General features: G+C 38.0%; 1 protein-coding gene across 3 annotated transcripts in view; it reads right to left on the bottom strand.

The window, feature by feature from the left end:
- Positions 1-4,311: 4,311 nt before the first annotated feature.
- The window catches only part of LOC139754616 (protein FAM50A), a 30,008-nt gene continuing 12,327 nt past the window's right edge, over positions 4,312-21,992 (bottom strand). For 2 of the 3 annotated variants that reach the window (XM_071672070.1, XM_071672069.1), the window contains exons 5-8: positions 20,860-20,962; positions 11,823-11,977; positions 10,648-10,744; positions 4,312-10,341 (exon numbers count right to left, since the gene is read on the bottom strand). In XM_071672070.1, coding sequence (XP_071528171.1) covers positions 10,214-10,341; positions 10,648-10,744; positions 11,823-11,977; positions 20,860-20,962 — 483 coding nt within the window. In that variant the 3' untranslated portion in view covers positions 4,312-10,213. Of the gene's footprint in view, positions 10,342-10,647; positions 10,881-11,822; positions 11,978-20,859; positions 20,963-21,992 lie in introns of those variants that run through there. The other variant, XM_071672071.1, reaches the window with a different exon arrangement.

Here is a 21,992-nt window from a genome sequence, read left to right on the forward strand (position 1 = left end):
AAGAGTGCAAAAGAGAGTTGGGGTGAGAGAGTATCATTAAATTTTAGGGAGAATAAAAAGATGTTTTGGAAGGAGGTAAATAAAGTGCGTAAGACAGGGGAACAAATGGGAACTTCAGTGAAGGGGGCTAATGGGGATGTGATAACAAGTAGTGGTGATGTGAGAAGGAGATGGAGTGAGTATTTTGAAGGTTTGTTGAATGTGTTTGATGATAGAGTGGCAGATATAGGGTGTTTTGGTCGAGGTCGTGTGCAAAGTGAGAGGGTTAGGGAAAATGATTTGATAAACAGAGCAGAGGTAGTAAAAGCTTTGCGGAAGATGAAAGGTTATTAGGTACAGTAGGGTTGAGGAACAAGTCAATTGGGAGGTAAATTTGAATGGAGAAAAACTGGAGGAAGTGAAGTGTTTTAGATATCTGGGAGTGGATTTGGCAGCGTATGGAACCATGGAAGCGGAAGTGAATCATAGGGTGGGGGAGGGGGCGAAAGTCCTGGGAGCATTGAAGAATGTGTGGAAGTTGAGAACGTTATCTTGGAAAGCAAAAATGGGTATGTTTGAAGGAATAGTGGTTCCAACAATATTATATGGTTGCGAAGCATGGGCTATAGATAGAGTTGTGCGGAGGAGGGTGGATGTGGTGGAAATGAGATGTTTGAGGACAACATGTGGTGTGAGGTGGTTTGATCGAGTAATTGAAAGGGTAAGGGAGATGTGTGGTTATGAAAAGAGTGTGGTTGAGAGAGAAGAGGGTGTTTTGAAATGGTTTGGTCTCATGGAGAGAATGAGTGAGGAAAGATTGACAAAGAGGATATATGTGTCAGAGGTGGAGGGAATGAGGAGAAGTGGGAGACCAAATTGGAGGTGGAAAGATGGAGTGAAAAAGATTTTCAGTGATCGGGGCCTGAACATGCAGGAGGGTGAAAGGCGTGCAAGGAATAGAGTGAATTGGAACGATGTGGTGTCAATGGATTGAACCGGGGCATGTGAAGCGTCTGGGGTAAACCATGGAAAGTTCTGTGAGGCCTGGATGTGGAAAGGGAGCTGTGGTTTCAGTGCATTATACATGACAGCTAGAGACTGAGTGTGAACAAATGTGGCCTTTGTTGTCTTTTCCTAGTGCTACCTTGCGCACATGCTGGGAGGGGGTTGTTATTTCATGTGTAGTGGGGTGGCGATGGGAATGAATAAGGGCAGACAGTATGAATTATGTACGTGTGTATATACGTATATGTCTGTGTGTGTATATATGTATACGTTGAGATGTATAGGTATGTATATGTGCGTGTGTAGACATGTATGTATACACATGTGTATATGGGTGGGTTGGACCATTCTTTCGTCTGTTTCCTTGCGCTACCTCGCTAATGCGGGAGACAGCGACAAAGTATAATAATAAAATAAATGTATAGGTATGTATATGTGCGTGTGTGGACTTGTATGTATATAAATGTGTGTGTGGGTTGGTAGGGCCATTCTTTTGTCTGTGTCCTTGTGCTACCTCGCTAACGTGGGAAACAGCGACAAAGTATAATAAATAAATATAAATATATATATATATATATATATATATATATATATATATTTTTCATTTATTATACTTTGTCGCTGTCTCTCGTGTTAGCGAGGTATCGCAAGGATACAGACAAAAGAATGGCCCAACCCACCCACATACACATGTATATACATACACGGCCACACATGCACATATACATACCTATACATTTCAACATATACATACACAGACATATACATATGTACACATGTACATAATTCATACTTGCTGCCTTTATTCATTCCTGTTGCCTCACTGCCACACATGAAATGACAACCCCCTCCCCCGCATGTGCACAAGGTAGCTCTAGGAAAAGACAACAAAGGCCACATTCGTTCACACTCAGTCTCTAGCTGTCATGTATAATGCACTATTTCAATACACCCTTTTCAGCTTTCTTATTATCATACCCCTTTCTTACCCTATCATTTATTATTCAATCAACCTTCTTCAGACCACATTTTGTTCTCATATGTTTCATTCCCAACGTAACTGCCCATGTCTGTACCTTATTATCTACAACCTACACCTGGGATCCATACAACACTATCAGAACTACTAAACCATCAAACATACCTGTCTTTACAATCATCGACAACAACCTGATTCCACACACCCTCAATATGCCAAGGACCTTTGTTCCTTTACCCACACTATGGTTCACTTCAGATTCCATGCTTCTATTAGCTGTCGTGTCAACTCTGAGGTATCTAAAACATCCTAAGTCATCCATGTTCTCTGCATTCAAACTCACTTTCTCCTGCTAAGCCCAATAACCTTGCTTTTATTCATACTTACTCTCAACCTTCTCCTTTCTCACAATTACCCAAACTCAGACACCAGCTTATGCAATATCTCAGTTGAACTTACCACCAGCACTGTGTCATCAGCATACAATAACTAACTCACTTCCCAGGCCCCCCAACCCCAACAGACTACACACCTGCTCCTCTCCCATACCCTTGCATTCATCTCCCTCACCACCCCACACATGAACAAATTAAACATCCATAGTGACATCACACACCTCTGCTGCAATCCCACATTCATCTGAAACCACTCAACTTCCTCTTTTCTTACTCACACAAATGCCCTACTCTCTTAATAAAACTCTTCCTAACTTCTAGCATCTTTCTTTCCACACCACCTAAACAGCATCTGTATTGACCTTATCATATGCTTTTTCCAGATCCATATATGCTACTTACAAATATTTCTGTTTCTGTATTTCACATACAAATTCTTTAAAGAAAAAACCCGATCCATACATCTACCACTCCTGAAGTCACATTGTTCCTCCCTAGGCTGAAGCTCTATGCTTGCCACCTATCTAATCATCTGTCTAAATCTCTGACATCTGTTCAAGCTGCAATTCCCTCAGAGGGGTGGCCATGGCAACAATCTCTATTACTAAAGAACTCCGATGCTACTTCTTAGCCTTTAGTGCCTCAACCTTAGCAGGCCACTGTTAGAGGCCAAGTCTAGCACAGTGTTTGCAGAGGCTTCTACCTAATGTTCTGAATGACTACTTCTATCTAATGCTCCTACCTATTACTTCTACCCAATGTATCTGCCTAATGATCCTGCCTAAATGTTCCTACTTACTACTTCTATCTACTGCTCCTACCATTTTGCCAAGAGGCAGGGCTAGCGCATGGTGCTCACCATAGAAAAAACTAGTTATGAAGAATGAGTAGCATGTTAAGTTTTGTCATGTTACATATGACAAGGAGAGATTGTATGTTTGTTGACAGAATGCCAGTACCCCACATGCTAGTGAGGCAGAAAGAATAGACAGCTACCTGGGTCACAGGAGTGCAATTTGACAACCACTAAAGTGCTGGCTCACTAAGCAAATGTCACTAACCCTCCTGATAACCAGGTGCATAGTGCTAGTAATATACCTCCCTGGTTGTTGGCTGCCTACCACCCTTTCATAACCACCAGTCTACAACTTGCCAAGTACACTCAACAAACTTATACACATAATTTGAAGGGAGAGCACACATTTTGGGGAGAAGGGCATATCTGCAGTCTATCATTGATGAGTTGGCTTGGGAGGAGCATGTTGTTATTTGCTGACAACATGGTGGCAGATCTGAGTGGGAAATTGTAGAAGCTGGTTTTTCAGTTTGAGAGTGTGTGTGAATGGAGAAAGTTGATAGTGTGAATAAAAGCAAGATTATTAGTTTTAGCAGTGCAGAGACAATTTAGTAGGGGTTTGATCTGAATGGAGAAAACTTATAGGAAGTAAACTGTTTTAGATACTTAGGAGAGGATATGGCAGTGAATAGAACCATGGAAGCTGAAGTGAGTCATAAGGTAAGTGAGGAGGCAAAGAGTCCTGGACACAATGAGGAATGTGAAGAAAGAGGTCTCTATTTGGGAGGTCAAAGATGGGCATGTCTGAAGGTAAAGTAGTACTAACTGTGTGGTACAGATGCTTGGTGTGGGCTCTAAATGAGAATATACGGTAGTGGGTGAATGTGCTGGATATGCAGAGTTTGAGGAAAATATGTGTTGTGAGGAGGCTTGATCAAGTTGTAGGAGAGAGAAGAGGCCAATAAGCAAGAACATCACACACTTTTCATCTACACAGCACATAATGATCTTGTTCTAGTTTGCTTCATTTTGTACTAAATTAACTGGAAATAAGTTTAAAATTCATGATACTGTTTTTGGTGTAGATTAGTGACATAGAAACAGAATGGAACAAAGTAAAGTAATAATTCAGAAAAAGGGTAGAGAAAAAAATAGCAGTTACTTTTTTCTTTATATAAAAAACACATAGGTGAACAGCATTGCTAATCAAGCTTTCATATCCCTGAGAATGAGTGGGATAAGGATATCAGTCATCAAGGTTCCTATGAACCAAAAAAAATATATGTAACTCGGATCAGACCAACCATGCTTTGGACAGAGCTTAACAGATAAATTCAGACACCCCTAATGTGGTTCATAAAGCAACATCTTTTCCCCACATTAAAGATTGCTTGTACAGTAAAGCATTTTACTCCTTGGAGAAGAGCTTAAATTGCAACATAAAGAACCCATATAGTGTTTAATATTATGAATGGACTCAGAGTTAATTTCACCTCAATTCTTACATAAGAATTATATGTAAATCAGATCATTTTCATCTTTTTTACTCATTAAAACTCCAACTGTATGTGTGCCACTTAAGTGCAAAAGAACAAAGAAAAAAAAAGGCAATTTTGTTTCATAATACTGAACAATAACATGAGACAATTTTTGGAATAAGTGAATCTATGAACTATCAACAGTCACATATATTATTACTGAAAATATATAAAGAGTTTCAATACCTTAAACCTGAACTTACTATTTCAGTAAACAATAAAAGGAAATTTTTACCAAGGAAGGCAGGATGGGACTGCCTTGGGGGATGCATAATCAAATCCCCTATACACCATTTTGGATTTTGATGACTTGAGTTCATACTATCAGGCAAGAAATTATAATTCATAATACCAATTTCATTAATCTATTTTTTGTTTTCATCTAACTGCAACATCATATACAGTGCTGGCCAGTGACGTTGGTGCGAGGGGGGCTGCGGCAGAACCATCAAGGATACATGTGAAATAAAACCATGAAAACTGCATTCACTACAAACTAGTACTTTATTGGTTTTCCTTTCCTCTTTATACACTCCTTCAAATGTCCAGAAACTGAATCAGCAAGGTTATGAAGCTATGTAGGGTACATCTTTGCCAAAATTTCATGAATGGCCACTTTCAGCTTGGGTGGAGACAAAGTACCCCTGTTAAAAAATTTCATGTTCAAATCCAGTGAATTTTCTGGAGCAGTCACAAAGAAACTCCACTGCACAGTCCTTAAGCCCATTAATTACGAATTTAGCATTGTGGCAGGAAGCCCCATCCAGCATGAAGGCCTCAGCCTTGCACTTTTTGAACGAATCCAGGAGATGGTCATACTGTAGCTTGAGGTATCTATGTCTGTTTTTAGTTTCACTCCTCAGAGGCAAAACTACAAGGTTCTGTCTCCAACACCATAATAACTGAAACAACCCATAAGTAAAGCAGGGAACTTTACAGTGCTTGCAGTGCACTTGGGGTCAAATGAATCAAAGCCTGGTTGTCTGTACACAAGCCTGTCATGGCCACCTGTTAGAAAAAGGTGGACTCATATGGCCACCTGTTAGAAAAAGGTGGACTCATCAACCTACACAATGCTTGATCTTAGACATATCCCACACAACTTATTTCTTGCAAAATATGACTCTTTTCTTATGGTGCCTACAGGTTATGAGCGGTTTACAACGCAGCCTGCAGCTCTGGTCTGAAGGTCCTTGTGTACTCAGCCCTGCACTGTCCTTACCAACACACCACCTGAGCAGTCTGGGTTTTTTCTTTAAATTTTCGCAATCAAGCATGGATTTGCATCCATTCAATGTTCAATAATGACTGAATAGGTGAAGAGGTTTTTCTTGCATTCCCAAGGCATTTCACATGGGTTGGTATAATAGTGCCACAGTACTGATCTCAAGCTCACACTGGTAATATTAAAAATTTCCTTAAGTGGCTTATTTTTCTTGTATAGTGCAACTATAGAAGCTGTTTTGCCACTTGTAAAGTGAGCACTTCCAACCATAGTAGTGGTAGGAGGGTAAAAAAGAAAATCTAGGACATGTAGGGAGCATGTCAAAACACATCCACCTCCTACAACAGCTAAACTGCTAATGAGGTGGGCTCATGTGATATGCCAGCACATCATTTAATTGCCACTGCTTGCTAAAGGGTGCCAACACAATTTTAGGTGGAATAAAGTGATTTGCATCAACGTAATCAGCATGGACCTACTCTCGGCAACTTCATTGGTAGGCACTGTATATGTGGTCTTTAAGATGAGCATCTATTTATCAGGTTTACAACTACGATAATGTGTAAGTATGAGGTTCCCAAGATGTCATGAAGTAACCTCCAAGGTGAGAAGGATAAGATTGATCAAAACCCTCAAAAAAACATAAGAGGTTAGCTCTTAAGAAGAAGCTAAATACCTCCCTACTATAAAGTATAACACCTGAGATAAAACAATTATCTATAAGGCTATTAACACAAAACACTACCAGACATCATTATCCCAATATTTTCAAATCTAATCCCATTAAACTATCTTTTTTTTAAAACACTGATGCAAAATAATTGTTTGCAAAAAGCTCATTGAATACTCTTCATCTCATATTTGTGAAAATATAAAAGAAGCAGACATTTCCTTTGGAAATTAGTTTTGTTGGATGGCCCAGCCAGAATGATTAATATACACACCATATATTATTCACATGGATAACTGAATGAAACAAAGGTAATGCTGCTCTGAAACATGACGTTTTCTCCTGAGTTTTACTTAATTCACAAAGCTATTGTTTTAACCCATTCACTATATTTGGGATGTATAATTCTTTTTCTGTTCAGCATGGCAGAAGCATTGTTTTCATATGTTTGCCATCTCCCATATTAGCAAGGTAGCGGACAGGAACAGACAAAGGAAGGCTGCACTTACATTCATTCTATAAATGTCATGCAATGCATTGAAACGACAGCCCCCTGTCCACTACCAGGCCCCACAAATCTTTTCATGGTTTCCCCTAGCTGCTTCACATGCTCTAGCTCAATCCACTGACAGCACATTTTTCTGTACATATTGTTCCAATCCACTTTATTCTGAGCATGCCTTTTACCCTCCTACATGTTCAGGCCCCAATCACTCAATTTTTTTTTTCACTCCATATTTCCATCTCCAATTTGGTCTTACCCTTACCCCTTCTCTCCTCCACTTACGACATGCTGTTCACCATTTCCATTCACCTTACTGGATACCCAAAGTACCCCAAGTGTATCAACTGCCACATTACTCATCTTTGTATTTAAAATGCCCATCACTAATACCTGGTCTTTGGCATCAAAATTGCTGACACACTCATGCATCTACTTTTAACACAATTGCCTTTCATCATTTTTCTTCTCATAGCCAAATACATAAGCACTAATAATCACCCTTCTCTTGCACTCCACTTTCATTTTCATCCATGTCAGACTGGAGCTCACTTCCACTTTCAAACAATCCCACAACTCCTGGTTCAGCAATAGTGCTGTTTCTTCCTCAAGTTTTGCCCTCACACCCACCATTGACTTTACTCTTAAAACATTCCCAAACCACTATTCCAATTTACCCTTCTTTCACTCACAGCCAGAACATCTGGGTTTCTTTCCTCAAACACACTACCTGTCTCTCCTTTCTTCTCATCTTGGTTACATCCACACACATTAAGACATCCTAGCCTGAGCCTCGGAGGAGGAGGAGGAGCACTCCTCGCTTGGCTCCTTCTTCTGTTCCATCTTTTAAAATTTGAAATACACGAGAGGAGCATTCCAGTCCCCTGCTTGCACCCCTCTTAGTCATGTTCTATGACATGCAGGGAATATGGAAGTAGAATTTTTTTCCCCAACTCAGGGTAGGTGAGCACAAGTTATTAATTCTTGAGTCAGCCCCATTTGCCTTGAGTCAAAACAGGAGGCCATTAATGCTTGTAGTGGTTCATGCAATGTTTTTCAATTTTTTCCCATTTCCATTTACTAATCAGAATAGGTGATGTCCAGGGAGGCTATCTGAGATCTGTGCCATCATATTATGTACTAATTTTTGAAGGTGTCTCATTCTTACAGATATTACACATAAAAATCCTTAGTAATCATATTTGTTTGTGAAAGAAATACTTATAAAAATACCATACATCTCACTAAGTATATGGAAATACTCTTGTAATATCTCATATGCCCGGCAGCAAAACAGTACAAGTTAAAGGGCATGAAGCAGACATAAATGTTATCTCACCAGGTTGAGTAGTATATCATTTTCTTTAGAAAACTACAGTCTAGCTAATGATAATAATAAACTGGAGAGATTTTTTTTATATATCTGAGAATATCCCACATACTATTCCTGGATATTCTGAATGCTGCAGTGAAAGGGTGAAGCAAGCTATATTGGCCAAAAATTATAATGAAACACATTAACCAGATTTTAAGGTCATTCAAGCAAACCACAAGAAAATATGAAAAAATCATATGGCCAATCACAACTTTTAAAGTTTGGAAGGCCTACAATTATTTTTTTTACAAGCACCTTAAAAAGGGGAAAGAAAAAATGTACATACATCAAGAGTATGTGTGATTAACATATTGCAACTACCTTATTGTAGAGTATACATAGAGAGTTTTACTCTCAAGGAGCCCTCAATCTCATAAAATTTACTAATGTACAACTCTAATTTTCTGTATGCTGTCTGCATTCACAGCCTCTTCATGTTGCTTACTGCAGTCATCTATAAATCTACCACGCACTATAAAAGTATTCTTCATATATTTTGTAGTATGTTTCCAGCTTAATTTTTAGCTATCTCTCACTGATCTTTCTTTGTTGGTTTGAAAGAAATATTCACCTGAATATGGTAATCTGATTCAGGAACTTTAAACTTGTCATCAAGTATCTTCCTTCTTCCTTATCTTTTACACTGTGGATAAATTCACATTCACCAACTTCTCATGTAAGTCAGCTCCCTTTTTTCGGGTACCATCTTGGTTGCCCTCTACTGGATGTTCTCTAGATGAAAGTGTTTCTTCTATTGAAATGAAGACTTGAGATTCATACTCTAAGTCAATTATATGCCGCAAACAGTTTACTAAAGATTTCCTTATCTAGGTACTGAAAAGCAGCTTAGCTATTCACCAAGAGATAATATGCCTCTGACCATTCTCCAATGATTGTGGTCTGGTGATAGGTGGGGTACTGTCAACCACCAGGCCCCTTTCACACACACACACACATGTAAATTGTTTCCCAGAAAGCATATACACAAAAATAGCTTTTTTTTTTTTTTTTTTTTTTTTTTTTTTTTTTACATATATACCTAATTGCATCTCCTACCTGAGGGAGGTAGTGTAAAGACAAACCAACAAAGGGCATCATTTGCACACATTTGCTCTCAAGCTGTTGTGTAATGTACCAAAATCAGAGCCTATCATATGCCACTAACCTCCACAAACTACTCGTTGGTTTCCTAAAAACCACTTCATATGCCTTGGCTTGGCCAGCTGATAGCACATCACTCCCATATACCATGTTAATCCAATTAATCATTTCAGTGCATATCCCCCTCTGAGGTATTCAGATTCCAATACAACATAGCCTCTTTCACTATTTTCATCCATCTTCACAATTTCCCCCTCCCCTTTGCTCCCTTCACTTCTGACATGGATTCTCTTAGTCAGGCCAGTCATTCTTTGCTCATTCTCTCAATACACCTGAATCATCTTGGCACATCCAGCTCAGCTTCTTCAATCAGACTGCACTTAATGCAGCACCTCTCTCTTAAAGTAGCATTCTTCACAGGATCACCCCTCCTCACAGACATACTACAATGAATATTCATTGCTCTTCTTGCTTTCAACTTTACCAATATTTTCAAGTACGCATTATATTATTCACAGTGGAAAGGATGGTGTCACTATTGTTTGTACATTCTTCGGATATTTTAATTATAAACAACCGATTTCCTGGCAGTATAAAAGGAACGCAAGAAACATTTGTACTTGGAGTTTAAGGCAGTAAAATATTTAATCATTTCTTTTTGTTCTTATCTTTGATGGTGTACTTTTCATAGTTCTTCTGAGGATCATATGGTTCCCATCGACTTGCAGGAAAAATGTGCTTGTTGCGTTCATACCAACTGCGCATTACAACTTTACCTGAGGAGTAGCAATCATCTTTCAGTCAATCTAAAAAAAGGATAATTTGCATTGTATGTAAAGCTGAAAAAAAAAGTCTACACAGATGTAAAACTGCAAGTTTCTTGTTTACACATTCATATATATATATATGTCAACATGTAAAAACTACATGATTCAGGTGATTCAAGTAACACTGTAATGACTGTGGACATAATGTAAGAGGAATGTTTAGTTACTTTTTGAAGGGATTATCTTAATCAAGAACAGGAAAACTTTTACTGGATTCATAATGTTCAAGAACAGAAGCTTCATTTCAAATCTCACCTGCATGTGATTCTTCCTTTTCTACTGATGCATCACTAACCAGACGTACATCATCACGAACATCAAAATGAAACAATGGTCCACTCTTTCCTCGAGCCTAGGAAAAACAATTTTCTAATAAAAAATTGTTCTAATCTTAAGAGACTTTTCTGAGGTTAGGTCTATGCAATATGGGTATTTCAAGCTTCCAGATACCAATTCATTCTCAGATGGACTGCATGCCAAGACAAATTCTGTTAAAAAAGTAAAATCATGTTTGCATTGAATTAAGACAAGCAGAATATCAAATATCCATAATCTCTGGTACCAAAGAATGTGCAAATCTTAGACTTTTATGGATTTTAAAATCAAGGGCAACAGTTGTGGTCTGAACATGTCGTGACCTTAACTGTTTAGTATACTTTAATGCTAGTTCTGTTTTACCTTTTTGGAGTATATGCAAATACTAGTATGTAATATGTAAAACCTTTGAGAAACATATCCATATAGGTGCGTTAACATCAAAAGACTTACTCAGGTGACACACCAATGCACCCTTATCTAATTTCTGTAAGATTTCCACTTCTAGACAAAGGTAATCACAATGGTAACACAATAATTTTCCCATCAAGAATGCTACACACACCATCACTTGGACACTTTTTGCATGATATCATATAGATGAGAAAAGCATGGGCTTTCTTGCTAAGTGTTCAGACAACAAAAACAAGTGACAAAACAGCATGAGGTACATCAGTGCATAGTAAACAACGCAGCTAACCCTGAAAACCCACACGCCAAGTTGATGGTAATCTGAATTATGTGGATCAACAATATGGCTGAGATTACAGTTTTTAGAAATATGGATTTTAATATTCTACCAGTACTATTATGAATTTGTACTCAAATTTGAATTCAATCTGAACTGATTCCCTGGGACTCTGCAGACACCAAAGTCCTGATAGAAACTTTAAATCAATGGGCAATGCTATGTATTTCATTGTGAATGTAACTCTTATAGGAGGGAAAGAAAACTACAAAGGAAAGACTGCAAAAAGTCAGGAAGGCTATGAGAAAATGAAGGTTATGATATAAATGTATCAGTAAGTCAAATAAAAGACCTGGAAAGGAGTTTGACAATCTAAAGCAAAATAATATAAAAAATAGGATGTAAATACCAAATTGCATACAGGTACCTTGTTAACAATAAAGTCATAAAAAGTGTAATGATGAGGAATGATGAGATCCTCTTTGATGTACATGAGATGGTCTGCAGACACAGACCGCAGCTCATTGAACTCCTTTCGCAAAATTTCTAGTCCTCTCTGGAGAAATTGATACACACTGTTACCTGCCAGCATGAGATACAATGAATGAGACTTACACTGGATAAACAAAGGTTAATCTGTTTTGCATGTCAATCTATAATAAACAACAAGGGCAGCAGAGCATTATGTCTGGATTCATTACCATCAGTAATCCCAAACCAACATGAATTTTAATAATGCCTTTCACAGTTTATGTTACACTAGCTAACACATACTAACATTAAAGAATTTTCCCTTTTCTTGCTAAGTGAGAAATGAATGTAGCAGAAAGAAAAATTAAGACTACCCCAGCAGGTGAAGCCACCATCATAAGAAAAAAAAGTGAAAGGGAAGCAGGAGCACAGCTGTAGTGGCCAAGATCATTTTCCTTACCAAAATGAATTTTAATACTCTCTTATAAGTATATGTTAGGACTAGCTAACAGGTCTTCATACCATTTTCTTTCTCTCTGCTGTGTGTAAAATTAATGTAAATGATGAAATATGAAAATTACACCAAAGGTGAAGCAACCTTCATTAATATAGCAAAGAAGATAGGAGTAGATATGGATGCCTCAAATGACCTACCTATAAGGCATGAAAGTAATATTCTAAGTATTCAAATAAAAGTATCTAAATAATAATTGATTTCCTTTCTTTTTTAAAAGATGTTTTTCTGTGTGAGCATGTGCGTGTAAACAGTACAAGTGCTATATCTCAGTAACTCTTCTCCTAGCCCCATGGGCTATCAGAAAGGGTGTTTTACAGTAGCCATGAAAGCATTAAACTGCCAAAAAATCCTATAATTGTGGAAAATCCAGGATCTTTGCCAACTTCTAATGAAGACAAGTAGGTTTGCTCAAGAAGAAACACCTGAGCAGCTTATCCCAGGTAGTTCTAGACATTCAACCCTACATGTACCACTAAGGTATCCTTTTCAACCCTCAAAATTCATTTTGAGAAATGTATTTAACCTTAAAATTTCAAAGATATTCATAAAATAATACAAAAATATCGCTTCAGAGGTAGTTTTTTTTTCACCATTTTCACCCTAAAATTGTGCAGATGTCCTATGTGTTTCAGCACAATGCACTAAAAAGTGCAACAGTGAGGCCTAAGTGCCTTATCACTATGCATTTTTTCATTTATTTTACCATCATACTGATTACTACTTGCTATTACTGTTTTATCATATATAATATTTCTTTACTTGTTCTAATCAATTCATGCACAGACAATTATTTTCAAAACAGCAAAGATATAAATGCCTGAAAAATCACCAGCCAGCCATACAAGTCGGATGTAATGCTGTCATGGCTTGGCAGGTACTGGCAACATTGCCTCAAACTGTCAGATAATCTTTTTTTTTTCCAACCTTAGCTTGGTCAAATTTTGATTCTAAAAGAGTTAGTGTCCATAAAATCCTGCTCTACATCAAATAGTTCAGAATAATCATCTGCCTATGCCTTAAAATGCAGCTAAAACGTGACAGAATTTCCTTCCAAGAAAACTCACACAATGGTACTCCTACTGGCATTAGGGAGGATGACTGACCATGAAAAGAAATCATCATGCACTGCCACCTTAGCTACCACCCATGCTTAGTGAATGGCATTGAAACTTGGGCATGTCATGATACATAAATATCCATCTAGAGGCACTGCTCAACTCATATAAATACCTATCAGGAGGCATTAAGGGGTTAAACCACAGCCAAAGTGCAATGGTTCCTGAAAGGCACTCTTGTATGAATTTATATTATCAGCAGCTTTTTTTTTCATGAAAATAAGCAAGAAAAGAGAGCTGGATATAGCTTCTGAATTTTCAGAATCTAAATCTTTCAGGATACTGAAAATATAGACTAACTGATACACTAAGAACTGAGAAAAACATGAGTTCACAGAATGTCATTCATTACACATTGTATTTACTTAAACTGTTTTAAGTTCCAAAACCCAGCACAGTATATTGGGCTCCTGACCACAGGATGAAGATGGTCTTTTAAAACAAGCTATCAGCCATGGGAAATTGAGTAGCTGAAGAAATTTCTGACATCAAAATTCTCTCTCCCATTTTGAAGATACAATAGTCACTGTACTCTGAAAACTAACAGTTTGAACTTCCTCCTGATGATTAACAGATGGAGAAAGGTAGAAATTGATTCTAAAGGCTCTAATTCATGATCAGGGCGTCTGTTACTACCACCCTTTGATCAAGAACTAAAGTGACATATGTTGGAAACAGGGCATTCGTTTTGTTGGTGAAGAGATCCACCTGAGGAAGCACCCCTAATAAATGAAACTAAATGAATGCAACTCTACTGATAAACATGGTAACTATCATGGATACTGACCTTGACGGTATGGGACCAAACAAAGCCAGGAGAAACAGGCTTTTATCACTGCTTAGAGTGATTTTGATTTTTCTGTTTTTGTTTATTCTAATGTGGGACAATATCTATATGAGTCTCGTTGCAGAGGTAAGGCACTCCTACCACACTGCCCAAAGAAACAGGAATTTTTGTTACTCTTCCAAATACTATGCAACCAACGCTTTCCTTTTATTATGTTATGCAGGAATTTTTGTTACTCTTCCAAATACACTAAGTAATAGCTGTTTGGTGAAAGGCAACTCCATCTATGATTTGAAGTGTCAGTCCAAACTAATCAAGAAGATGGGGGACCTATCAAAGGTGTAGGCCTTTAAAGTTTTTTCATGTCTATCAAGAAGTTCTTGGGGTACGGCTAACAACAGATCTCTGTTAAAAAATGGAAAATATTTGGCTAATCCAGAAGGTTACCTATCTGTCTGCATCTTTGCCATGTCATTGTGCTAAGCTACAAAACTAATCTTTCCTGAACATGTCCTTTAGCTGAAGATGGGAAATTGCAGCCTATGAACAGACTACTGAAGCAACTCAGGGTAGTGCAAAGACTTTCCACCTGGAAGATACAGGGATCCTATTCGAGTGTGTCAATCTATTCCTGACCAAATAAAATTCTGACTGGGAATCCAGTGAAACTTTTCCTGGCTGATAATGAAATGTGCTTCTTGAAGACCATTTCAGGTTATTAGATGCTTGAGAAATGTGGTGTCTGAGTAGGTGTGTCTTGGGATCTGAAAGCCTATCAATCTTGTAATACAACATGTGGGACAACTGTATGCACAACCGAAAGGCTTCTCTTGATCTGTTACATTTGGTTTCCTATCCTGAATGATAAAAATTTCTCATTCTAGGATTTAGAAAGTGCCACTAAGCATCCTTTAGGTCCAGGTTGATTGCCCAAGAGCTGACAGACTCTCTAATGTATAGCATGTATCATGAATTTGTGCCTGTTGCTACAGGTATCTAGCAAGTGCACATCCAAAATAAATCTCTCTGTTTAAGTCCATTTTAAATGACTGCAAAGGTGTTGATACAACCAAATCCCTTTGCAAGTTCTACTACAACTTTGTTAAACTTTTTCAGCACATTTCTTCAACCCTTGCTTCTATATTTTTTTAAAGTGCTCCAAAAGACATGAACTTTCTCAACTAGAGTTTTGAATCTTTATTAAGATGTTAATTCATAATATATGGCATTTTCAAAAAGGGTGTCATTCTTGTTCCAAGATATCTCTGGCAATATACGAAAATTGTTAAAAATATAATAAACTCGTACTAAAATCTAATAAGAAAAATCAATACTTTACTTTCACATCTTTTACTTTAGCTCATCCTCTTGCATCAGTGGAAGCACTAGTGGAGCTGAAGCTCATATCCTTATCAAACGAAAATTGTTCTCCACTGACGTCACTACCAGATTCTCCAATATCTCCCCAAGATAATCTGTTTCATAGTCATCATCACTTAAAGTTTGGTAGGATAACAAAGTATTGAAACAGTTCAAGAGGGAGCTTTTTATCTTTCTTTTTTTTTTTTTTTTTTTACACTAGAGGCTCCAGTCATAGACAAAAGTCTGCATCAAGGCTGGGCTTAGAAATATATAGAGGTTAATGAACAGGAAAAACAAGATATGGAAATTACCATAATTATTTTTTTCTATCATACTTATCTGCTGTCTCCTGCATTTGCGAGGTAGCACGGGGAAACAGACGAGGAATGGCTCAACCTACCCACATACACATTTATATACATAAATGCCCACACATGCACATATACATATGTATATATATATATATACATTTCAAAGTGTATACACATATATACACATGTACATATCCATACTTACTGCCCTCATCCATTCCTGTCACCACCCTGCCACACACGAAATAGCATTCCCTCCCCTCCAGTGAGGCAGCGCCAGGAACAAACAAAAAAGGCCACAATTGTTCACACTCAGTCTCTATCTGTCATGTGTAATGAACCGAAACCATAGCTCCCTTTCCACATCCAGGCCCCACAGACCTTTCCATGGTTTACCCCAGACGCTTCACATGCCCTGGTTCAATCCAATGACAACACGTCGATCCTGGTATACCACATCATTCCAATTCACTCTATTCCTTGCACACCTTTCACGCTCCTGTATGTTCAGGCCCTAATCGCTCAAAATCTTTTTCACTCCATCCTTCCATCTCCAATTTGGTCTCCCACTTCTCCTTCTTCCCTCAACCTCAGACACATATATCCTTTGTCAATATTTCCTCAGTCATTCTCTCCATGTGTCCTAACCATTTCAACACACCCTCTTCTGCTCTCTCAACCCCATTCTTTTTATTACCACATATCTCTCTTATCCTTTCATTACTTAATCAATCAAACCACCTCACATCACATATTGTCCTTAAACATCTCATTTCTAACACATCCACCCTCCTCTGCACAACCCTATCTATAGCCCATGCCTCACAACCATATAACATTGTTGGAACCACTATTCCTTCAAACATACCCATTTTTGCTCTCTAAGATAACGTTCTCGCCGTTCACACTTTCTTTAATGCTCCTAATCCATCCACTGCTAAGTCCACTCCCAGAAATCTAAAACACTTCACTTCCTCCAGTTTTTCTCCATTCAAACTTACCTCCCAAATAACTTGTCACTCAACCTACTGAACCTAATAACCTTGCTCTTATTCACATTTGTATATACATTTCACATGAAAATTTATATACAAATTTTGAAGTGAAAAATATTTATCAAAATGTGCTGGGTCACAGTCACTGGGAAAGACATAAGAAGGTAGAGAGTTCCAAAGCTTTGAGGTGTTGTGAACTAAACAGTCATCAAAACAGCCCACCCTAGAGTTGCCAACGCTCACACAATAATTATGTGATGCAGCAACTTGCAAAGTATAGCATGATCTTGCTAACGGTGGGGGCAGAAAAACGGCCAGCTTTCAGAAGTTAAAACTAATGTAATACCTATAGAAGAGGGAAAGTGAGACAACACTGCAGCATAGAACAAGCAAGTCAAGTTTTGAAGTTAGCCTAGGAGACTTTATAAGTTGGTCTACCTTTGACTTAACTCTGTTAAGTAAGGATCAGAGTTAGAGCTACCCCAGATGTGAGAGGAAGGATAAATCCTTTGTTTATGAAGCATCTGTTATGGAGAAAAAAATTTTGACTCTAAACAAGACCCCCAGTTTCTTAAGAGGCAGACTTAGTTCTGTAAAAAGGGGTTTCCAAGATATAGTGGAGGTTACAATTATACTAAATATGTTCAGTGAGTCAAGAGAAGGAATTACAGAAGTGTTAAAGGTCAGAGAAAGTTGTGTCAAATTTTTGATACAGAGATAAGAAGTTTTGGAGACATTAAACTTTATCAGATTTTGTCTACCCCACTAATGTATCCTTTAAAAGTCTGAGTTTAGTGAGGAAGTTGTGTCAAGACAAGATACAGAGTGAGCAAGAGAAGAAGGAGCAGAGTTGAAGAATGTAGAGGAATGGAGTACTGAGTCCTCAGTGTATGAGTAAATGAATAAAAAGGAGAAAAAGTGTAGGAGACAGGAAATAGACAAATAGACTTAAACAACACCACTGATGATGGAGAAAGGGGGAGATGCTGATCCATCAACAGCCACTTAGATAGATCAGCCACAAAGGAAGCTAGATATGAGGGAACAAAGAGAGGGAAGCCAAAAGAGGAGGCTTAGAGATAAGAACCCAATGCCATGTGAATCAAAAGCTTTGGATGTGTCAATGGCAACTAAACAGGATTCCCTAAAATCTTTTAGGGAAAATGACCAGACATTTGTAAGATACAATAGAATATTAACACTGGATCTCACCACAAGGAAGCCACATTGGTGACCAAAGAGAAGACACAAGATTCAAGATATCCAAGGATATGGGAGTTGAGGAGGGATTTAAAGACACTGGATATGGTAGATGATAAAGTGACAGGATGATAATTAGAGGGGTTAGAATGGTCTCTCTTAGGGATGTGATGTACCAACACATGCTTTTAAGAAGGATAAGTTCTGGTGTTTAAACAAAAACAACAGATGAGCAAAAACAGGAGCTAATTCTGAGGCACACTCTTTCACCATACAGGAATGAATGCCATCAATACCATAAGCCTTGCTTGTGTCCAGAGATAGAAGCAATTTTCAGACAGTTCAAAAAGAAATTATGGGAAGGGGCACAGAATTATTAACAGGAATCTCTGGGATTGAAGGGATGCTAGAGTCATCTAAGGTAGAGTTTTAGGAGAAATGGGTACCAAAGAGAGTTGCTTTGTCTATGGGAGAGACAGCTACAACTGTACTCTTCTTAGTCTTCTCATATGACTACGTATGGCATTCATCAACTGGGGATTGTTAGCAATGCTTGTGTTGCCATTAATGTAATGAAAACATAACTAAACTCACAACCAAACTCAGACTCATGAAAGTAAGAGCACGAGCAATGAGTATCATCAGAAACTTTTTCTTTATGAGTCACATACTATAACAAATTCTTCTTTAAAAGGGGTGGTTGAGAAGTCCTTGAGAAGTCCAACTCCAATCTAAGGCCTCTCATCACAAAAATAAACCCACTTGTCAAACTTCCAAAAGTCAAAAGTTCTAGAGCTAACCCTTGACTTGAAAGGAGTTACTTGACTGGAATCTAACTGAAGACTTGCTATATTTGCCTTGAACAGGGTGACTAGAAGAGACTTCTTGTATCTGAGTGAATGTTGCTCTTCCAAACTGAAGAACCAGGATAATGGCGAAAACCTAAGCACCGTTCCTGCTGTGGTTAAAAGAAGCAGTCTCCTTAACTTGCTGCTTCTTATAGGTGTTAAAATTTACATTCATGGTTATTAAGAGTATGTTGTGGTCTAACTAATGTGGTTCTAATGACACTGAGTAAGTGGTTCAGGAAAGAAAGATGCACGGAAAAGTGAGGAATGAAGCAGCTCTAACCGCTCTCACTTGAGAGGACAGCCTGTCATCTAAATTCCTTCCTTGTCCTTTCAGAGCACAACAAAATTTCTCTGTATGAGGAAATAATAATTTAATGGCAAAGTTCATTTACTTTCCTATAAAGTTCAAAACTGAAAATTTTCCTATGACAGGAGAAATATTACACTGTTTTGATAAATCAGCAGAGATGTTAAAATAAGCTTTCCTGAATGCTACAAAAAACAGATGAGACTTTAAACAGCACGAGGAATGCACATCTTCATTCCCCATCCAATCTGGCTGGCCCTCAGGCAGATCAAGGCAGTCAAAAGGGTGACCCTGTCTATTCTTTACTTATCATGTTAAGTAGTAGTGAATCATTTTTGGCTGCAGATTTTAAAATGCCGTAAGTCCTTTACTTACTTCCTAAAGTGAGTGACATTTTATTTGTCAAGTTCAGCCATGTCTATGTCAGTTTTAAGATGGCTTTAACAATTTCAAATTTTACACTCACTGCCGTGGTTAGATATAGGCTTACATACACATATGCTGTCATGTGGATAACAGGGATCAGATCTGCCTATATATCAAATGCAACTAGATACTACATAATTTCATTCAAATAACAATTCTAAACTTTCTCTCGCCTACTAATAGGCATGTGCTAAATTTAGATGGACCAGTTTTAACTCTCATCTCCAATTAGACAGTGTATATTTAAGCCTACTAAAATACTTTATGCCAAGTTCTTTGCGTTTCAAATCATAGGAAGCTAATCAGAATCTACATACAGACTTTCAGCTTTCAAAGATCTGAATGGTCCTGTGCATATTCTACAACCAAGATTATGGACAATGTCAGCTAACTGTAAGGGAGACAAACTGTATGCTGGCAATTATTAAGACTGCACATACATAAATAGATAGGGAAATATTCAGCAAACTGTCCACATCTAATAACAGACCAAAGCTAGACTATGCTCCTCAAATATGGTTGCTGCAATTAAAAAAGAACGAAGAACTAATAGCAGAGGTCAAGAGAAGGGCAACAAAGATGGTGAAAGAATTACGAGAGATGACCTGCAGTGAGAGGTGAGAGATGTATAAATATGTCTACCATGAAGGAGAGAAGAGTTAGGGGTGATTTGATCTCAACATTCAGGAGTATGGGGTGATCAGATCACAAACCACAGGTTTTTAAACCAGTTGTCAATGGTGAACACTTCTTTAAAAGATATACCAATGCAACAACCAGAGACCAAAACAATATTAAGCAAGAAACTTGTTAGATATGATATTAAAAGTATGTTAAAAGTTTGAGCGGTGTATGGTTGGAACAGACTACGAAATGAAACTGTGAATGCAGTTGGAACAGAAATGTTTAAAACATTGTATGACAATAGAGAAAGTTCAAGAGAAGGGGCCCCATGAGTGTAGAACTCCCTCCTAACACCACACAAATAAGTAGTTACACAAACTTATGTGCCCACAGGATACTTTACTTCAGTTGCTTAATCCCTATCAAATTATATCTAAGTGTATAGGATTAATTTCACTTACCTTCATAACACTGGCACAAAGACAATTTTCAAATTACCTTTCTTCATACGTACAGATCGCCTGTGGCCTGATCCATCCCAGTAACTGAAGGTGATCTCAATCTCTTCATTTTTCATGGCTTCTTGTTTAGCTACCCATTCCTACCAAATTCAAAATATATATAAATGTTCACAAAAGAGATTTCATTTGTTACGAAGAGAAAACAGCTCAAAAGAATTCTATTCTATGTTGGGGGCGCCACTCAAGGAAAGTCCACAATGATAGTAGGCCATAAGTATATTACAAAAATACACCATAAGAGAATTATGAAAAGGGTTAATGAAAGGAAGAAATGAAACAAGAGGAAATATATCTAAATTATGGTCTTAAAGGTAGCAGAAAATCTGCCTTTTAAAAGGGAACAAGTTGAAACTGTTAGGAGGATGAAATAAATAAATATCACAAAGGCCGACCCTTAACTCCCAGTGGCCATATTGTAATCATGTGAAGCAGTAGCTTCAGAAATGTTATATGGTCTACTTAATGGCACTGACACAAAAGTTCCCAACTCCTGGGTAGCAACCAGAAGAAGACAAACATTCTTCAGAGCACACACCTGATCCACACATTCTCAACCACTTCTGAATCCACACTGCTCCTCCCCAATCTGATGCTCTGTGCATGCCTTCCCCCTCTCAATCAATACCATCCCATACAATTTTCCAGGTATACTCAACAAAATCATTCCTCTGTAGTTTGAACAGTCACATTTATCCCCTTTGCCTTTATTCAATGACACTATACATGCATTCCTCCAACCCTCAACACTTTACCATGATCCATACGTACATTGAATAACCTTACCAACCAATCAACAACACAATCACCCACTTTCTTAATGAATTCAACTGCAGTATCATCCACTCCTGCTACCTTGTGAGATATTATCTTCCATAAGGGTTTCATCACCTCTTCTCTCTTCACCAAACCCATCTCCATGACTCTCTCTCTTTGCATACCACCCCGACCCCGACCCTACAACTACCACTTTATCATCAAATACATTTGACAATCTTTCAAAATACTCACTCCATCACTACCTGCTATCACTTCCCCTTTTGCCCCCTTCACCGATGTTTCCCTTCGTTCTCTTGTCTTTCACACATTATTTACCTTCTTCCAAAACATCTT

The sequence above is a fragment of the Panulirus ornatus genome, chromosome 17 (assembly GCF_036320965.1).
Source record: "Panulirus ornatus isolate Po-2019 chromosome 17, ASM3632096v1, whole genome shotgun sequence".
Lineage (NCBI taxonomy): Eukaryota > Metazoa > Arthropoda > Malacostraca > Decapoda > Palinuridae > Panulirus > Panulirus ornatus.